General features: G+C 37.8%; 3 protein-coding genes across 3 annotated transcripts in view; 2 read left to right on the top strand and 1 right to left on the bottom strand.

Annotated features, from left to right (window-relative positions):
* LOC129090174 (uncharacterized) overlaps window positions 1–1,156 on the top strand; it is a 15,309-nt gene extending 14,153 nt beyond the window's left edge. Inside the window, exons 4-6 of the mRNA XM_054597713.1 lie at window positions 116–253; window positions 376–434; window positions 533–1,156. Of these exons, the coding sequence (XP_054453688.1) occupies window positions 116–253; window positions 376–434; window positions 533–667 (332 nt within the window). The 3' untranslated portion in view covers window positions 668–1,156. The remainder of the gene's footprint in view (window positions 1–115; window positions 254–375; window positions 435–532) is intronic.
* Window positions 1–7,309, top strand: part of LOC129090177 (signal-regulatory protein beta-2-like) — an 8,404-nt gene extending 1,095 nt beyond the window's left edge. Inside the window, 4 exon segments of the mRNA XM_054597718.1 lie at window positions 6,290–6,422; window positions 6,569–6,700; window positions 6,823–6,881; window positions 6,977–7,309. Of these exon segments, the coding sequence (XP_054453693.1) occupies window positions 6,290–6,422; window positions 6,569–6,700; window positions 6,823–6,881; window positions 6,977–7,111 (459 nt within the window). The 3' untranslated portion in view covers window positions 7,112–7,309.
* A 3,627-nt stretch (window positions 7,310–10,936) lies between these two features.
* Window positions 10,937–15,320, bottom strand: LOC129090175 (uncharacterized). Its single transcript, XM_054597716.1, has 6 exons — window positions 15,248–15,320; window positions 14,745–15,089; window positions 14,312–14,647; window positions 13,761–13,877; window positions 11,681–11,745; window positions 10,937–11,312 (listed from the first exon to the last, which is right to left on the bottom strand). The coding sequence occupies exons 1-6, from the start codon at window positions 15,285–15,287 to the stop codon at window positions 11,172–11,174; spliced, it is 1,044 nt and encodes a 347-aa protein (XP_054453691.1). The 5' UTR covers window positions 15,288–15,320; the 3' UTR covers window positions 10,937–11,171.
* Between the last annotated feature and the right edge of the window lie 5,565 nt (window positions 15,321–20,885).

Genomic DNA, 20,885 nt, shown 5'->3' with positions numbered 1-20,885 from the left:
AATAAATATTCACTTCTTATCCATTTAGATCATGTATCACAAATTGTACCACATGCATTATATCATCTTTTCAATGTAGTCGTTAACTTCCATATTTTTTCTCCTTTTTATGTAGTTTCAGCACTCAACGTGTGGGATTTGCAGAAGGCCAACGTAGTTCTGATTTTCTTACTTGCATCTTTGGCTTTAAGTCTGATTGTTATTGCCTTCCTGATTCATACCGTGAAGATGAAAACTTGCGATTGTTCCAATGGTAATAGAAGTTTCTCACAGTATCTTGCAAAAGCTAACTTTCCTGGATTAGTGTGATTGATTTGTGTTAATTAACCTACAGGGTCTTTCATCTTAAATCTTTCTTTTTATTTTATAATACAGCCGCCGTTGCTCTGCAAAGAAATGCTGCAGCAGCAAGAGGTGAACCCCAAAGTCAGCAGGTAAGACTTATAAAGAAAAAATGACACTGGTAATATAACTTTTTGTTTTTTTCTATTATATTGAATAAAATGTAATATTTTTCCATGTAATTCCTCAGAGAAATGAGGACTCATTGGTGTATTCTGCACCAAACTTCACCAAGAGGAAAACTGGCAGAGCAGAGAGAAAGCATGTAAAAACAGCAGAGGGAGAGACCATCTACACTGATGTCAGGACTTTAGTGAAAGATTAACAATCTGCTGGATTTGCGATTAAAAACTAATATAGTTTTTGTCTGGCACAATTTTGTAAATATGCTGCTACAGATCTGACATCAGTAACAATCTTTTGTTTAGATAACCTTAAAGAATGTTTCATGTATCATTTTGATATTTGATATGTCTTCAATGGATTTTGTTGATATTCTACGGCATCTGTTAATTCTTGTTTATTTTTTGTGCCTTTTTATTCAATCTTTAATGTTTGCAATGCAGTAACAAATACAATGCTTTTAAAGCAATTACCCAAGGTCCACAGGGTTCATCTAGCATAATCAAAAATTAAAAAAAAGAACAAAAACCTTGTGAGGACTGTATACATTTTTCATATTTCCTTCAAGTGTTGAGTAATGTGACATAGTGCATGTCTTAACCCCTTAATTGACTTGAGATCTAAATATTAAAATTGTTTTTAATAATCAGTGCAAAAGCAAATATGCGGCCAAGCCCAATAACATTACCCACTATCAAGCCTAAGTCTAAAAAATCTGCATCTCTAAATCTTTTTTGCAAATAAAGACAGTAATCGGATAAGAAATGTGTTGATGTGAATCCTATAAAAAATAATTTAAAATAATTTCTATAAGTTCAGGTGGTACATCATAACCTTCAGGGTTGCTGTGAACAAGTTACATTGAGCTATAGTATATATAATAGATATTTAATGCTGATTAAGGTTGGGTTACTGGCGCATATGTAGTACGTGAGATGTGTTTGTGGTTATTTGGTTTGTGTGAGATTGTCCCTTATAGAGACAGACCGAGAGATCACTGGTTTACATAGGACAAGAGCGCCCAGTAGACAGTGTCTTTTCTTGAACGACACTGCCAGTAGCTACTGACTTTTTCCAGTTAATTTTTTTGCACAGGAACTATATAGTCCTGTACCTGTCAGTCAGTGGCCATGCATTTGGTTCTATGTACGGCCAGAATCATGTGTTCATTTAGTAGTAGAGAATGAGGGGGCGTTCTTGAACCCCACGAGCCAATCAAAGAAGCTGCAATCAATTTCTACTGGAGCAAATATGACGATAGTCCTAGACATGAGAACACATAGACTGAGAAGCCATTATTGAATTAGACCCTTATAAACACGATTTATTCTTTAAATAAACAATACATCATTGACTTAAACAACGACATTAATTCATGCCGATAACAATTTATGTCAATATACATATTTCAGCTACAATACTGATCCTTACTGAAATATCTAAAAAAATAAAATAATGGATTGAAATTAAAGTTTGTAGAGACATTCAAGGTTTCCAGGAGATGTTTCCTAATAGATTTCTGGATCTTGCAACTTTTCATTGCGTGCCACTGGCTGGTTTAAATTTCTGGTGATGTTTGAAAGTTCCGCTGGCTGGATTGCAGTTAAATTTTGTACACACAAGTTAATGAAAGAAATGTCAGGTGAGGCCCTGTGGCCCAGCCGTTCAGATGCCAAACATAAACTGAGACGTGCCCAGTTCATGTTCATGAACTGCTTTGTATCAGTCCACCACAGTTTCCTACATAGACATGTAAACAGTATGAAAAAATGTTGGAGGACAACCACTCAGATGAATAAACCCCTCTGTCTCTCTGGTCTAACGGCACCTTGTAGAGGCATTCTTAATGTCATGTGAGAAGAATAAGCAAAACCACATGCAACAGCTGCAGTGACAGGCACAGGCTGTGGTGAGCTAATTCTCCACCCTTTGACCAACCATCATGGCTGTTTACTCAGAACAGACCTGACTATGGGCTTAAACAGGATGTGCAGTAATGGTAAAGTTGCGAGGAAGAACATGACTGATTTTATTTAACTTATTTCTTAATGTGCTCAGTCAAAGTACAAATAATGTCCATCATTTTCTTTTAAAGATGCAACCATTTACAAGAATCAATCTTAAAATATCGCAGATGTAATTTAATTTATGTATTGTTTTTATTTTAACGTTAATCTATTCATTCATTCATCATATATGTGGAAAGGCTGCCAGTTCATCACTGCGCCAAGTGATGCACATTAGGACAGATTTCAGAAAAGCTGTAAAACTTTTTGTCGATCATCAAGCAAACGTGAATTCAGCTCTTGAAAAAAAGACAAAGTAAGACCAGTGAATGAATAGCACCTCCCACCTCTGTCATGTTATAGCATGGCTTTACCATTTACAAACTCCTGTCAGTTGTTGTTTAATTAAATAAAATCATAAAAATGATAATTTACCACTTGCCTTTTTAGAACCAGCAGTGCATGCCCAGCTTCCTGAGGCTAAAAAAGAGAGAGAGAAAGTAAGAAAAGCCTCTTTTGTCTTGACACCTTAGTTTGAAGCCCAACCACAACTATTCTTAAGTTTCCATGCATCATTTGTTTGTCAGTGGTGACAGTGAATGTGTGTCTATTTGTGTCTAACTGTGTCTGTGTCCGCTGCAAAGAAAAAGCAGATGGTACTAAACAGGATTCAGAGTACATGAAAGTGTTCACTGCAGGCCTATTATGCTTATTTTCCGGGTGCATATTTTTATCTCAAGTTATATTTACGACATGTTTACATGCGTTAATGCTCATAATCCACCTTGTTTTTCTCATCCTGGCTGTCCTGCAGCAACTCTTCTTACCCTCTGTCTGAAACGCTCCGTTGTAGCGCTTGCTCCTCCTTCCAGAAAGCAAAGTCTGCCCGGATTGGTCAGCGTTTCACTTTTCAAAAAACTCTTCATTTACATGTACAAAAAAATATATAACACACTTAAGAAGGGAGAAAGTGGAAAAGCATAATAGGGCCACTTTAAGAACAACAAAGGTTGGCTTCACTCAAACCTATATCGTGTTTTGGGTTGTGCTCAACAATATGTTGACCCTGATGAAGGCCACAAACCACAATGCAGCGGTCTGACATATGCCGCTGCAGTTTTTATATTTCCGTTGTCTTTCTATTTTCAGTCTCTGCACCTTGTGAGCTAAGTGAAGGTGTGCTAGAAGCCTCCACTCTGTTTTTGGTCATTCTTTTGATGCCAGAGTTTGTGGTGTTGACAGGTGTTTGTGTCACTGTTATTGTGAGGTTGTCCACCTGCTGTTTTCACATGGATTGTCTTCAAAACAAGTAATGCAGGTCAGCTGAATGAAAAACTATACATTTCTTAAAGGTGAATGACTTTCTGTGATGGTGCTCTGCTCCATCCCTCCACCTCCTGACTAGATAATGATCAGCTGTAGTGCTAGTATAGTGTGACAGCCCTCCCCCACTCTGTCCACTGTGCTCTTCCTTCTGATGTGTTTTGCTACACATGACCTCTAAGGTTATCAGTTCCTTTTCATCAATCCCAGCTTATTTATTTTTTTGCTTGTTGTAAAAAATCATGCATCATGACTTAAACTCTACGTCTAGACTTCTGGCTTACTTGACAGAAGAAGGATTCATGGTGGAGAGGCAGGGATACTGTTCCTTATTCTTCATAAAAAAGGAGAATTGTAATTCATTCAAATGTTACTTGGCAAACATGCCTATTTTTCTAAAGAATAAATATTTATTTTATGAGTCAGTATAATATTTGTTTACCCAAGTTATATTCTTTGTTCACAGTCAGAGATAATAAAACAGCTGTGTTGATGCTGTAAACCTGTGTAGGCCTACTTTTTTTAACACTGAAAACTGATCAGAAATCAATAGGGGAATCGGAAAAAAGAATCCAACCATAATGCAGAATCGATAATGGCATTGGTATCAACAGTATCTAATCAACTTACATCCTCAGTCATTATTGATGATGTGGAACATCTGGATTGGTTGACTTCCATTATATTCACCATAACATTGCTTCTCTGTGATTCTGTATTACTCTAAAAAATACCTGGATACATTTTTAAACAGACACCAATCAAACAGATCAATTGAATCCCTATTTAAGACTTATGTGATCAATATTATATATCAACAATGGATCTCATGACTCCTTATGTAAGAGAGGCCAACACATGACCCTGCAGTACCCCTCAGCTCTATGGAGGGTTTCAGCATCTTTCCACTCATAGTTTAGATTTTATGCTTTTGATTCAGTCTCTCTGCTTTAATCACAGTTGTTTTCCAATGCAGCATATTTTCAGCCAGATGTGGAAATCACCAATCACTTTTTAAAATTGAACTTGATGATTTGAATTTAATCCAGGTCAGGTGCAGATACTCACTGACCATGTAGTTTGTTTACATTTTAACTGTAAGGTTGTAAAATGACATACATTTTTTCTATAATAATGAGCAGTCCATAACTGTATGTTTTTTATCGAATAAAATCAAATAACAACCCTTCAGTGTTAAAGCCATGCATAAGCATTGCTAAAGCATTGAACATGCAATACAAAGTGTAATTCAAATGAAGTAGTGTGCCTTAATTAAATGTTATTCCTTACTGTCTACATTATTTATTTTCCATAACCATAATCACTTCTCAACCTAAACCAAGTAGTTTAAGTTACATATTCATAATCACATCTTAACCATCCTGTATGAATAAATTATAAAAAAAAGAAGTCACGTAGTTCCCATTCAGATCAAATCATCAGTTGTGTTTACTTTCAGCGTCAGTTTTAGAAACCCACCATGAAACAAATACGTGCTGTTGTTTCATGTGTTTGGGTTGGAAATATGGTTGATTTTATTTCCTCTGTGGTGGTAAACGCCAACATAACGAGAGACCAATCAGAAACAGCTCTGAAACTGTTGCCTCCCCCTTGATATGATGACATTAAGGTGAATCATGTCTTAATGCAGTCTAGATTACAGCAGTCTCAAGGGGAATAACAAGAAAAAGATGATCGTGTTTTATTTACTGCTGATGCTCAGCCGTAAGTACATGTAGAAATCTCAGATCTACTCAAGATATGTTTTGAAGTGTAGTTATGTTCTTACAGTATTTTAGGAGAGAACATACATGATTCTTTTTCTGTGGTTAATGTAAAATAATGTATTTTCAGGATGTACAGATCCAATCATTGAGACAAGGACTGCTGGTGTTGGAAGTGATGTGAAACTGAATTGTCCTCTTGGGTCTTCAGGAAGCTTGTTTTGGATCAGGCTTGTTTCTGGGAACTTTCCTAAATTTTTAGGAAAAACATTTAGCCTTAAGAAAGATCGTCGCATTACAACCACAGAAGAGCCTGGAACATTTGTTCTGCATATTAAACAAAGAGTTAAGTGATACTGCAGTGTACTACTGTATGAAAACAAACCAAAAAGACTTAACATTTTTGAAAGGAATAGACCTGAGAGTTAAAGGTAAATACATATTTTAATTTAATTAAAATTTTTAATTTTTTTAAAAAAAAAAAGGTAAACTGTTGTCTTTAGTTTTAAAATGAATTTAGGTTCTTAAGCATATTTATTTTTATCACCAGAACCAGAACCTGATATCACTGCACATCACAAGAGTCCCCATCTGATCCAGTCCGTCCAGGAGACTTAGTGACCCTGAAGTGTTCAATCCTTTCTGACTCTGAGAAGAAAACTTGTCCAGGAGAACACAGTGTGTGCTGTGTTCAGAGCCGGATCACATCAATATCATCAAAGTTTCATTTATGCTCATGGAAACAGTGTTGGACATGAAAAGAGTCCAGAGGCTCACTCTCCACAGAAATGTGTCTACAGCTTCTCTAAGAACATCAGCTCCTCTGATGCCGGGACTTATTACTGTGCTGTGGCCGCATGTGGGGAGATCTTATTTGGAAATGGGAAAAAACTGGACATTGAAGGTAACGGCAGAACATTAGATCATTAATAAATATTCACTTCTTGTCCATTTAGATCATGTATTACAAATTGTACCACATGCATTATATCATCTTTTCAATGTAGTCGTTAACTTACATTATTTTTTCTCCTTTTCATGTATTTTCAGCACTCAACGTGTGGGATTTGCAGAAGGCCAACGTAGTTCTGATTTTGTTACTTGCATCTTTGGCTTTAAGTCTGATTGTTATTGCCTTCCTGATTCATACCGTGAAGATGAAAACTTGCGATTGTTCCAATGGTAATAGAAGTTTCTCACAGTATCTTGCAAAAGCTAACTTTCCTGGATTAGTGTGATTGATTTGTGTTAATTAACCTACAGGGTCTTTCATCTTAAATCTTTCTTTTTATTTTATAATACAGCCGCCGTTGCTCTGCAAAGAAATGCTGCAGCAGCAAGAGGTGAACCCCAAAGCCAGCAGGTAAGACTTATAAAGAAAAAATGACACTGGTAATGTAATGTTTTTTTTTTTTATTATAGAGATTAAATGTAATATTTGTCCATGTTATTCGTCAGAGAAATGAGGACTCATTGGTTTATTCTGCACCAACTTTCACCAAGAGGAAAACTGGCAGAGCAGAGAGAAAGCATGTAAAAACAGCAGAGGGAGAGACCACCTACACTGATGTCAGGACTTTAGTGATAGATTAACAAACTGCTGGATTTGCAAAAACTAACATAGTTTTTGTCTGGCACTATCTTGTAAATATGCTGCTTCACATCTGATATCAATAACAATCTTTTGTATAGATAACCTTAAAGAATGTTTCATGTTTAATTTTGATATTATGTCTTCAATGGATTTTGTTGATATTCTACAGCATCTCATATCTGTTAAATCTTGTTTATTTTTTGTGCCTTTTTATTTAATCTTTGAAGACGTTTATTCAAATATTTTACCTAAATTCTACCACTCAAATAGGCTGTTTGAGAAGAGTAAGAGTCACTATATGTATCAATTGTGAAAAAATCCTTTGAGGACTTTTTTCATACTTCCTTCAAGTGTTGCGACATACTGTATGTCTTAACCCCTTAATTAACTTGAGATCTAAATATTATAATTGTTTTAAATAATCAGGGCAAAAGCAAATGTGCCACCAAGCCCAATTACATTCCCCACTATCAAGCCTCTCTCTAAAAAATCTGTATGTCTAAGTCTATTTTGCAAATAAAGACAGTAATCGGATAAGAAATGTGTTGATTGGAGTCCTATAAAAATTATTTCTATAAGTTCAGGTGGCATATCATAACCTGCAGGGTTGCTGTGAACAAAGGCTAGATTTAGCAATAGTATATATAAAAGATATTTAATGCTGATTAAGGTTGGGTTTGTGGAGCATATGTAGTCTGTGAGATGTGTTTGTGCTTATTTGGTTTGTGTGAGATTGTCCCAGTTAGAGACAGACAGATACATCACTAGTTTACGTGGGACAAGAGCGCCCAGTAGACAGTGCTTTTTCTTGAACGACACTGCAGGTAGCTACTGACTTTTTTTCTTTATTTTATTGCACAGTAACTATATAGTCCTGTACCTGTCAGTCAGTAGCCATGTATTTGGTTCTATGTACGATTTAACACACTTTTTGTCAAATTCTTAAATCTGTCTACCGTTAATTCTGACTTTGATGAAACATGTGGGGCAAACGAAGCTAACTTATTGCTTAGTGTTACATTAACATAAGTATTTTTACCACAAATTAAACTCATCAAAGTGATTACAGATGCAATGGCCAGAGCTAGTGACGACATAAAATGGGTCAAACTAATTGAGACTTTCAAGCACGAGACCAGTGTTCAAGTTACGTTCTTGATGTTCCTCCTAAACTTATAAGGTTATATTGTGTCCGTGGTGCCGACACGCAATTTTTAACACCTTACATTCCACAACCACACAATACGCTCTTAAGAGGTTGTGGTCATTTCACGCATGTCTGTGAAATCACATTGTGTACCATCTTCATCTGAACAAATCTAGCTAGCTAGCAATCTTTACAAAGCTAGCTAACTTCTAGCAAGCAAATTCAACATCCATTGATGCTTATAATGTCATGTAAATGTTTAGAGAAACTGTGTCAAAGTATTCCACTTTGTGTAGCTACATTGCAGGTTTCTGAATCCCGCAACTTCTCATTGCGTGCCACTGGCTGGTTTAAATTTCTGGTGATGTTTGAAAGTTCCGCTGGCTGGATTGCAGTTAAATTTTGTACACACAAGTTAATGAAAGAAATGTCAGGTGAGGCCCTGTGGCCCAGCCGTTAAGATGCCAAACATAAACTGAGACGTCCATGTTCATGTTCATGAACTGCTTTGTATCTGTCTACCACAGTTTCCTACATAAACATGAAAAAATGTTTGAGGGCAACCACTCAGATGAATAAACCCCTCTGTCTCTCTGGTCTAACGGCACCTTGTAGAGGCATTCTTAATGTCATGTGAGAAGAATAAGCAAAACCACATGCAACAGCTGCAGTGACAGGCACAGGCTGTGGTCGGCTAATTCTCCACCCTTTGACCAACCATCATGGCTGTTTACTCAGAACAGACCTGACTATGGGCTTCAACAGGATGTGCAGTAATGGTAAAGATGCGAGGAGGAACATGATTTTATTTAACTTATTTCTTAATGTGCTCAGTCAAAGTACAAATAATGTCCATCATTTTCTTTTAAAGATGCAACCATATACAAGAATCAATCTTAAAATATCACAGATGCAATTTAATTTATGTATTGTTTTTATTTTAACGTTAATCTATTCATTCATTCATCATATATGTGGAAAGGCTGCCTAAAAAAGAGAGAGAGAAAGTAAGAAAAGCCTTTTTTGTCTTGACACCTTAGTTTGAAGCCCAACCACAACTATTCTTAAGTTTCCATGCATCATTTGTTTGTCAGTGGTGACAGTGAATGTGTGTCCGCTGCAAAGAAAAAGCAGATGGTACTAAACAGGGCTCAGAGTACATGAAAGTGTTCACTGCAGGGCTTTTGTTTTGAGTTGTTGAGATGTTTTTTCTTCATAAACTTTTTCCTGTGTCCACCTTTATATGTGTTTCATGTGTACAGGGGCTGGACACAGCATTGTGTCAGGGAACCATTGATTTAACTGTGTGGTATTTGTTTTATTTGTGCAGTAACACTTTTATTAAACAGGCCCTATTATGCTATTTTCCGGGTGCATATTTTTATCCCAAGTTACAGTTACGACATGTTTACATGCGTTAATGCTCATAATCCGCCTGTTTTTCTCATCCTGGCTGTCCTGCAGCACCTCTTCTCACCCTCTGTCTGAAATGCTCCGTTGTAGCGCTTGCTCCTCCTTCCAGAAAGCAAAGTCTTCCCTGATTGGTCAGCTAGCCCGCTCTGTTGTGATTGGTCAACGTTTGACATTAATATATATATATATAACACACTGAAGAAGAGGGAAAGTGGAAAAGCATGATAGGGCCACTTTAAGTACAACAAAGGTTGGCTTCACTCAAACCTATATCGTGTTTTGGGTTGTGCTCAACAATATGTTGACCCTGATGAAGGCCACAAACCACAATGCAGCGGTCTGACATATGCCGCTGCAGTTTTTATATTTCCGTTGTCTTTCTATTTTCAGTCTCTGCACCTTGTGAGCTAAGTGAAGGTGTGCTAGAAGCCTCCACTCTGTTTTTGGTCATTCTTTTGATGCCAGAGTTTGTGGTGTTGACAGGTGTTTGTGTCACTGTTATTGTGAGGTTGTCCACTTGTGGTTTTCACATGGATTGTCTTCAAAAGAGAAGAAAGAAAAATCTGCATTGTTTTCACTTTGGTGAATATAGTGGAGTAGGTAGATTTGTTTTCATGTGTCTACAAGACTAAGCTAGTAATGGCAGCTTGAGGAAACAAGTAAAACACTAAAAAAAGCCATTTTTGTCAATAAAGTAAAACCATGTAACGAACAGACCAAGAGGAATGTGACTGTTTTCACACACGGCATTTATGTCTGAAAGCAAACCTGCCTGTAGCACTTCATATGAGGATCAGCTTCCTTCTTACTGCTGATTCATTTAGCTACTGCTGGAAACTTTCTTTTCTGTATAATATGTGCTCTCAAGTATCATGATGATTCAGAAAGTGTTGTTGATGTTGTGAGGAAACATAAAACCAAGTCTCCGAAGGGCAACAAGGGCCACAAAAGTTCTTGGTGCTATTTATTAAGGTGACACATTCTGAGTGAATTGTTGGGCGTGTTTGAAAGAAAAATGTCACCCGGTGTGTGCAAGACCCTGATCATGAACATGCATACAAACACGCCACAGTACGACACACATGACTGCACTGATCCAAATCCAAGTATGAAAAGATCTATTCAAATGCACAGTGATAAAATGAATAGCATGAAAGTAACTTTATTAGCAGCAAACTCGGCAATAAGATGGGTTTAGTCCAGCTTAAAAAAATCAAATGGCAAATTCACATATCTTTCATCAGGCACTGATGTGCAAAAAAAGTTTTATTTCAATTTAATCTTTTCTCAGTCATCCACTTATACAGCCACTTTGTCACATTCAAGCAAGCTGACATTTCTCACAAGATGAACTTGACCTATAGGAAGCACTTATTTAAAACCAAAATAGAAGAAATATGAACTTCATGGCATTTGTTATGAACAAAAAGCAAAGCTTAGCAAAGTCCAACCCGATGGAGACATGTGGGGGTTCATTTCACATGCAGGCCTTGCTCCGCCTACAGGTGGAGCTGTGTGTGGTAGTCTGCTCGCACAGCAGAGTACACACACTCTGATGGAGACTCTCTTTTTTTCACTCTTTTCACTTTCCTCGTGGAGTAATTCAGTGCTGCATAGTTAACTGCATCTCCGTCAACATCCTGCAAATAATAGCTGCTTATTAATAATACATTCTTATAGATTAAGACTGGAATATGAAGAACAGTTAACCACAACCAAATCTAGAATATACAGTGTGTCATCAGGCTGCATGTTGCAGCATCTGATCATGTACTATTGAGTACCAACAGCCAAACCCTACATGTAGCAAGGGTGAAAGTTGATGCATGTGAATTGATAATAATACATTTTTCAAAGTTTCATTCCACTGTAGGTTTTATTGACAACCTAATAAATTTGCAAAAGAAAATATGAAATTTGAATCAATCTGTCAACGATGTGAGACAATGCCAGAAAGAGAAACCCTAACCCAGAGTCAGAATAATGTAACAGTTAAAATCATATTTACCAGGTCGGTTGATTGATCCACTGTCGACTTGTCGTGTCCAGGATTACCGGCGGCACTTGTCGCTGCTGATAAAAGGGAAGCCTTCAGAAAGTGTGCACACACTGGGAACTGCTTGTCATTTATCAATGTGACCTTTATCAACCTCACATGACCTCACATTTTCAGTTCTGTGCTTTACAGTTACTTATTCACTCCTGTGAATCTCACGCAACTCTTCTAATGCTGGCCACTAAAAAACTCAACTAAGGCATTCAGTTAATCTCTGCTATATGTTGGAAAATGTTATATTGTGAAAAGTGTTAAACTATCTGAGATGATTTGTTTATTTCACTTTTAATAAATGTCTCTAGTCTCAGCATGACATAACCACTGCTAGAATGATGTAATACGATAAGCTCTTTGTGCTTTTATTGTGACATACGTACTTTTTATCACAAAAGTAGTGCAGTGAAAACAGAATGTCGTGACAAATGTCAACTGAATTATGAAGGGACAGTGAGAGCAGCTGACTTAACACCCCTCCGCTCACTCTTTCATTTTCAAGACTTCAGTAACATGAGACACGAGTACAAAACCATGGTAACGCCGTTGCCTCACTCAGAGGCCATCCTAACCACTAATTTAGGCGTAAAGATAGTCAGACGGCTGGCCTGCTGTATTACAGGTTTGTACTCTGCAGCTCATGTGACAGGAGTTTTTTCACAAGCGTGTTGGAGAGCTACTGTGGCCTTCAGGTAACATAAAACACAAAAGAGCAGAATATTCTTGCTAGAACCAGTGTTGGTTTGTCCGTACTGGGCTACTGTAGAAACATTGCGCTGCAACTTCAACTTCAACTCCTTGAAGAGGACTCTCCCTATGTAGATATGAAAGACTCATTCTAAGCACTTTCATTTTAAATTCTATTTCTGCTAATAGATCTCCCTAAACCTTACATACTGTTTCTTTAAGGTGGTAACTTGGGAGTTTTTTCTCTTCTGTTGGACATCGGGTTTTGAATTTATCCCAGAAAATATCATATCCTTTTTATCACAAATTTAGCATGAAACTGTAGTTATTAGTTAGTTTTCAGAGTATTGATTTACATTCACAAAACGTATGCTGAGGTATTAAAATTTCTCGGTTTATTAAAAGGCTTTTGAAGGGCAGATTTTCCCCAACTGGAAATGTATCTTTCACATACGATACATTTGCATAAAGACACATTGATTTTTTGCAAATATTTGACAGTTATTTTCACTTTTGACAGATGTTCATGTGAAGTAACACACTTATGTTTCCTGAAGAAGACGTGAATGGATGGTAAAAGGACACCTTGACTTAGAAGTGGTGGCTTGGACACTGTTGAATGCTTTTCCAACATTCGACCTGCAGGCTCTGTTGTCGCCTTTGAAACAAACCGCTTAAAGCTAGGGTGGGCGATTTTGGAGAAAACAGCCGTTGAGATTCCGTCGCGTGCTCTCTGGCCTCTCCCTGCCACGCTACCTGCTGTAGCTCCTCCCACCGAACGTCAGTTATGCGCGTTCATGTGAATTCAGTTACATTGATAGGAAGACGAAACACGCAGGGACGCACCAACGTCGTTGCCAAGGTGACCGGACAGTCCCACAGCCAATAAGAACGGAGAATCGGAGCCTCGCTCTGATTGGTCAAAGTGTACATGAGCGGTGGCAATTTTTGGGTGCGGCCCACAGAGGCAGGGGAGAGCAAAGTTATGAGCAGATATTCTCAGAGCACTTCACCTACATATAGCTGACTGGCTATTAGGACAGTTTTGCCAAATATTACAGTAAAGAAATTACCCACCCTAGCTTTAAGACCCAATTATTTTAACTGGTTCATGTCGCCTGGTGCAGTCCTATTTTAGTAAATGTGTGTGTTTTGGGGTCTGTTGTCTGTTTTTTTGTTTAACTGTTTTTATGGTGTTATTTTCAATAATTTATTCTTGTGAAGCACTTTGTGATCTTAGTGCTATACTCAATACATTTTACTTCCTAACGTAAGTTTTAATATTTTTTAATTCTGGAGCTTGTGCATAAATTAATGCTTAATTAAGTCCATGTATATTAGGAGAACATACCTTTGCAATGTTCACAAACTTTCCTTCGTTTTACAAACAAAATAAGGAGGACAATCACAGTCACACAGCAGGCCAACAGGACTCCAAGCACGATGACAACTAGTTCCAGTTTTGATCCTGGAATCAGAGAAATGTTCAAATAGACGCTTAACAACTCATTCATGTTAGTTATTTCAATGACCACCTCGGGCAATATTAAGAGAAATTCAAAATCTGAGACTGTTTGAAGATTTTAAGATCATAGAATATTTTTTTCTTTCAAAAAGCAGAACATATTATCTAAATCAAATCTGGCCTTCTTCAATTTGTTGAAGTAAGGAGTTTAAATCAGATTATTTTGTGCACCGCATTTATCAAAACTCTTTTGAGATTAAATGAACGCAAACAACAACGGCACGAAAAGAACAATAATTATCCTTTAAGATATCAAAAAGCTGTGACTGACTTAAAGATGCAAGATGTAACCATGAATTATTGTATCCAAACAAATCAGTCCAACTTTGATGTTTTAAATGTACTGAAGATTTCATTATTTAAGTCTTTAAACTTACTTGTCTCCACTTTGGTTCCTTCACCAAACAGGATCTCTCCACATGTGACCACAGCACAGTAGTAAGTCCCAGTATCAGAGGAGTTCTGGATAGTTTTTGACAGACTGTAGTCACAACTTATTTCTTCTTGTTGATCACTGTGAGTGTAAATGATGCTTGGATGAAATGCTCTTGCTCCAGATCTGAACCAGTGCACACTGTGTTCACCTGGACACTGGACTCTGTTCTCTTTGTTCTTAGAGAGAAGTGAACACTGGAGAGTCACTGAGTCGCCCGGCTGGACCGACTCAGTCTCCGGACTTTGTTTCACGTAGAGAGATTTCTGCTCATTATGATCTGTGTGATTCAGTTGAAAAGACATCCGAAAAAATTATTGATCTAAATAATTTGTTAGACTTAAAAATGTGGCACAAACACTTAAAATATATTTTACCTTTCACAGCCAAAAAGATACCATTAACAGGAATTATTGAAAAGGTATTTCCACTGAGACAAAAGTATGTTGCTTCGTCCTCTTTGCTGATATTTGTGATGGTGAGTAAATACTGAGCGTTCTCTATTGTTACTGTGAACCGTAAGTTATTAAATTCCTCACTAATTGACATTCTTTCAAAATTGACAGTAGCTACTGTTTGGACCATATATCCAAGAGGCTGCTTGTACCAGTTAAAGGATTTGCCGTCATTCTCAGAAACTGGACATTTGAAAGTAACATTTCCACCAAGTTCAACCAAAGTCAAAGAGACCTGGTGAGGAACATCTGTGGTCTGAATCAGGTCTGAAGAAAAGAGACAAATGCAAAGAAATTTACAACACAACAAGACAAAAGCAATGACAAATGTATCTACCATTAGAAAGACTGTTACTTTGACATGTCTTTTAACAACTTTAACACAGTTCAATGTAAAGAACCATAATGTTTAAAATTGCACTTACACACTGTAGTAAGAACCAAAACAGCCAGGCTTCCGATCATTGTGGTAAAACACCCGTCTCTTGCACAACTGATGTCTTCCTACCTAAAAGAAGGTTTAGTCACTAGATCATCAAAGTGTACAGAGTTGAAATCGTCCTGATTGGCTGAAAAGCAGTAAATGCACTTCCCCTAAAATTTAGCAAATCCATGATCTAATTTCAACTATTCTTAGATAAACATGTATTGTTTGTTGTTTTACTTTATGGTAAGGGTACATAAATTATCCTGGGATTTAATTGTCAGGATTTTAATCAAATCCATTGCTTTTGATTGTACTGCTAAAAAGCAGGCGTGCTTAGAATGTATGTGATACAGAGCCTCCCTTGTGGATAAAAGTTGCAGACTGATTAATAGATGGATGTCAAGTTATTATTGACTAAAATTGGTCAGTACTAGCTTGCGTCATATCTTGTTTTTGGAAGTTTTTTAGAAAACCACGACAAAAATATATATTTTTGTAAATTATTTTGCACTTGTCGTTGAATAGGTGTGCAATATAACTCAGAATATGACATAAAAGGGTTAAAAAGGTTTTTTTATTTGATCTCGACTTTTAAGTCTGTTAAGCATTTACTCAATTAATGTGAATTCTGATTTATTAATAATGTTTATGTCTTCTTCATTGGCAAGTCAGCATTTAAAGGGACAGGACAAAAAACTGAAAGACGCAACAGAGAACATGTATTCTGTTGAATTCAAAGTACTGTAATGATGATCAGCTAAGCATTACTTTCTCATGACTTCATATTGTTGTTGGCCCTTAACAGTGGTGAAGTAGGGCTATTAGTCGCTTGCTTTGACATCATCACTCAGGTTATAAATTGAGTGTATTTAGGGAGGTGAGGCATTTTGTCGGCAGTTAGTTTGACAAAAACATACACATTTTAAATGCAATGTCAGAGTGGCTCTGTTCCTGCAGGCTATCCACTTGTGCTCGTTAATTCCAGGGACATGAAGAAAGTGTAAGCGTTAACAGGATATGTCCAGGATCCGGCAGCCGGCTGCAGACGACATGCTGGACCGCAGAGCCCTGAAGCTCCGCCCCTCCTGCAGAACAGAGCGCTGTGTTAGTTCATAAAAAGCTTGCACATGAATATTTCTTGAACCGTTATCTATTCAGCATAGTCCCATTGAGATCTGGAATCCCTTTTTACAAGGGGCTTAATGCAGTGTTGCCCTTTAAGTTTGCTTGATCCCTCCCACAGTCCAAAGACATGGCTGTTAACTCAGCTAGTCCATCTAGTCAAATCTTGTAAAAGGCATACATTTCTAAAGTAGCCCAACAGCAGAACATTACTGCACAAATGTGTTCTAATTGGTTATTTAAGTTCAGGGATGTCAGATCCAACATGATACAACATGTTAAAACGGTGGACATGGCAGATTTGTACTCTTGAATTATTGGACTTCCGCAAGAGATATTGTTTGAATTGGAAGTAGAGTTTATGACTGTCTGGAATATTAGGATTTTGGTAAGAAATAGTTGTCCTGATAGCAAGCAGAAGCTACACTGACAGACAAAAGCTGTGGTAGGCTATTTCTCTGCCTATGACCAACCACCAGGGCTGTTTACTCTGAAGAGACCTGACTATGGGCGTCAACAGGATATGAAGTGAGGTTAGAGGTGCAAGGAAGGCTAATTTTAGTTTAACCAGAGTACTTGATTGTTTTAGTTTTATTTGCCTGCATGAATGCTCATTTGTATTAAAAAAAACATTGTCTAAAAAACAAATTTTTGCTTCAATGCGAAAGGTATATTGATTTATTTACCAACCATATATCTTTTCGATTCAGTCCTCAGCCCCCGTGCCATTATGAAAAAATAGGAAGGAAGTTGAGCAACATACAAAAACACTTTTTATGTATATGTATATTCAAGTTTAAATGTTGTGCACCTTTCATATAAACGTGTGAAGGGAACAATAACAAGTTGTGAGATGATTCATGTATTTAAAGTTATAATTGCCACATTTTCCTGAAGACCAATGTATAGACTGATACAAAAATAATCCCTTTCAATCATCACAATGACTACAACTAGAAGTGTGTGGTGGTGTCTGTCTCTACAGGGACTCCGCCCTCTGCTTGGATTTTCTCTTTCCTTCTTATCTTACAGTGTTTGCAACGTTGTTGGGCGTCATCAATGAGCCTTTGAGCCCCATGTGGGGTTGTCAAATACCACCGCTTAGTCAAGAGTCTCAGCGTTTGATACCGAGGCACAAGCCCCCCTTTAGCGTCTGTATGATACAAAGCAGTCATATCTGACAATCCTGGATGAGAACGAGTTGTTGCTTTGTTGCTGTGTTTGTTTTTTGTGCTTCAGTGTTCCCCCCCCCCCCCCCGCTCCTCTCTTTCTCCTCTGCTGTGTTCAGAGTGATGCTCTCTGTGTGTCTGACTGAGAGCTGCAGGGAGCCACACACAGGGCCGACAGGATGAAGCGTACACTTCTACTGCATTCATTCACCTCTGCAGGGTTGTATGGAGGTCTGTGTTTGTTCATTTGTGCTTTATGACGTATCTGCCTTGAACAATCATAAAATAACGTTTTATTAGCGTTTTATTTTTCTCTCTTGATTCAATCTATAATCATTCTACCACTCCTCTGTTTGTATTATTAAAGGCTAAAAGTTATGCATACTTAAGTTAACTTTGAGTAACAGGTGGGTGCCATCACATTCGCTAGCTGTTAAGTTTAACCAACCTGGTGGCTTGTTTTAATTTTGGGGGGGACATCTACTGTCTTTCTAGTCTCACAGCACTTAGCAAAATGCAATTTACATTGAAAACAACAAGCAAAGCCACATGCAACAGCTACACTGCCAGGCGGGCCGTTTCTGCCTTTGACCAACCACTGAAGCTGCTTACTTGGAACAGAGCTGCCTATGAGTATGAACAGGATATGTATTGAGGTTTGTGGTGCAAAAGGGAAGCGCTACAAGACGCATCACAAAGCTAATTTTAGTTTTACCTGATGAACCTATACTTTACAGTTTGCCTGCCTTTTTGTAACTTATTGCATTCATGCACACAGGCTCAGATTTGCAATTGGATTTTTAAAAGTACATATATTTTATGTTTTAGAAGTAAAGGCCTGCTACACGCAATGTGCATCACACTGCAAACAAAAGGAAAGAGAGGTGACCTTTGAGTCGACCATTTTCACTACACAGTGATGTGTTAATGCTGTTTCCATCAGCCCTGCTGGCACATCATGTACATCTGACAACATATTTACCAAATATCAGTCATGTCCCATGTGTTCTTTGAGCTGTGTCTGTGTGTATGCATGTATATATATATATATATATATATATATATATATATATATCCATACCACACACACACACATAAACAGACGCATTATATATTTGGTAATCTTTGTGGTATGAATAACTGATGTAGAGTAAGATATCATGATTTTGCAGCAGCAGATTAAAACATGGATGTGCAGCAGAAAACACATTCTCACTTGCAATGCATGTCTTAATTACTAAACCACTGACCAGGTGTGGGTTTATTTAAGCCTCCTGCACCATGGAAAACTGTACTTTGTTTCTACTGTACTGGTTTTTTTTTTACTTCATAACCCCCTTACTAACACTAAAATGGTGAGAATGACGGGAAGTAAATGGGGTTTGAAATCACACCTTATTTTGGCGGCCAAACCACAACCATGCTCAACTTTCCACATGTCATTTGTTTGTCAGTGGTGATTGTTACTGTGTATCTTTACACAAACACACTCATGAGAAAATACATGGCAGCATACAAATGTATTCAAGTATATATTTTTTATATTATGGTTTATTTAGAAGGTACAATACACATTACAGGTTACAAAGATAAGTGTTGTATAAGATAAGAGTGTGGTCAATTGAAATCTTACACTTCGTATAAAAAATAACAGACACAATAAAAACACCGTATAAAAAATACAAAAGACAAAATTACCACCCTGAAACAAACAACAGATAAACAATAATACATTTCCACTACGGTGCGAGAAAACAGCAAGGCATGTAGGGATAAACACTAGACACTGTCTACAGACAAATTTTTCGGATGAGTTTCAGATGTATTTGTACTGGATTGTGTTCAGTTGTGAAGTATCCCTACTATTGTATCACCTCATGAACACATGTACTCTAAATGATATAACATAGTGTCAACATAGCGGATGATGTAACAGCTCTCTGTCTGCTGTACTCTTCCTGCTGATGTGTTTCACTAAAGATGTCAGACAGAGTGGGCGGGTCATTACTGATGAGGTGGAGTATCTGAATTCAGTCTCTTCTGGCTTCCAGTCCCTGTTATGGATATTTTGAATCCAATAGTTATGTGTATAACACAAACTTAAACAGGTGCTATCATGCTATTTTCCAGGTGCATATTTTTATTTCAAGTTAGTTACAACATGTTTACATGCGTTAATGCTCATAATCAGCCTTGTTTTTCTCATCCTGGCTGTCCTGCAGCACCTCTGCTCACCCTCTCTCTGAAACACTCCGTTGTAGCGCTTGCTCCTCCCTCCAGAAAGCAAAGTCTTCCCTGATTGGTCAGCTGGCCTGCTCTGTTGTGATTGGTCAACGTTTCACATTTCAAAAAATAAATAAAATAAAATATAAAATAAAAAAAACAACTCTTCCTCCGGAGCTTCAGCTTCATCACTCTTTTGTTGTTTGAGGGCCAAACTAGCCGGAAGAAGTTTTATGTAACTTCCGCAACATTATGACCTCATAAAGTTATGGAAGTGAAAAAAATTCAATCGAGCCGTTTCAGGCAGCTCAGGAGCTTCTGAGGGGGAGGGTAACTCCTTTTAGGAAACTATTGCTGCCAACGTCACTGCAGCCCTGTCCCTCTAGCTGCCTAACCAGAGACTAAATAAACTCCTCCCTAGTCTTCAGGTGCTACTTACGCACTAATACCCGTAGGCCCGGTAAAGCAACCATGAACTGGCAACCCACCTGCAGCCTCAGACGTCCCCCCGAGACAACTGCTCCAACCACTTTGGTCACCACACTAATCAAACCCCCCAACGAACTCCAAAGGGAATCCGCGCTTAATCCTAACAGGGACAGAACAGCAATTTATTCACCAAAAAAAACACCAGCATAACACAGCTGGATGACACAAATACACTCCTGAGGAAAACTAATCACACAGCTACTAACATTAACCAAACTACTATTACTATTAACCCTACTCACCACACTCGTCCATGTCTCCCAAACAACCAGATTGCACAGCTCAGTCACCAAAACGAGGTGCACCTGCCTACTAGGCTACCACTGATCCCAGAATCAGTCTATGCAGATCAATGTATAACCATCAGCAACAACTTCACAAAAAAAATCTAAACCAGGACAAACAAGTAAGGACGAGCCCCCATATGTTACAACCCGGCTCTCAGGCTGCAACATGAAGGAGACAAGACGGGTGTATAACTAATAAATAGGTACATTTATTTAACAAACACTATTAACAAATCACAATAACTAAACAAAGCCAACAAAGCAGTCAGCCAAGGAAAAGCCCCAGGAGGAGAGAGCCGCCCACTCTGTTCAGGTGCTGAGTCTTTATGACTGGGACTCTACGATG

This window comes from Anoplopoma fimbria, chromosome 4 (assembly GCF_027596085.1).
Source record: "Anoplopoma fimbria isolate UVic2021 breed Golden Eagle Sablefish chromosome 4, Afim_UVic_2022, whole genome shotgun sequence".
Lineage (NCBI taxonomy): Eukaryota > Metazoa > Chordata > Actinopteri > Perciformes > Anoplopomatidae > Anoplopoma > Anoplopoma fimbria.
This window is presented reverse-complemented; position numbering and strand designations above follow the sequence as displayed.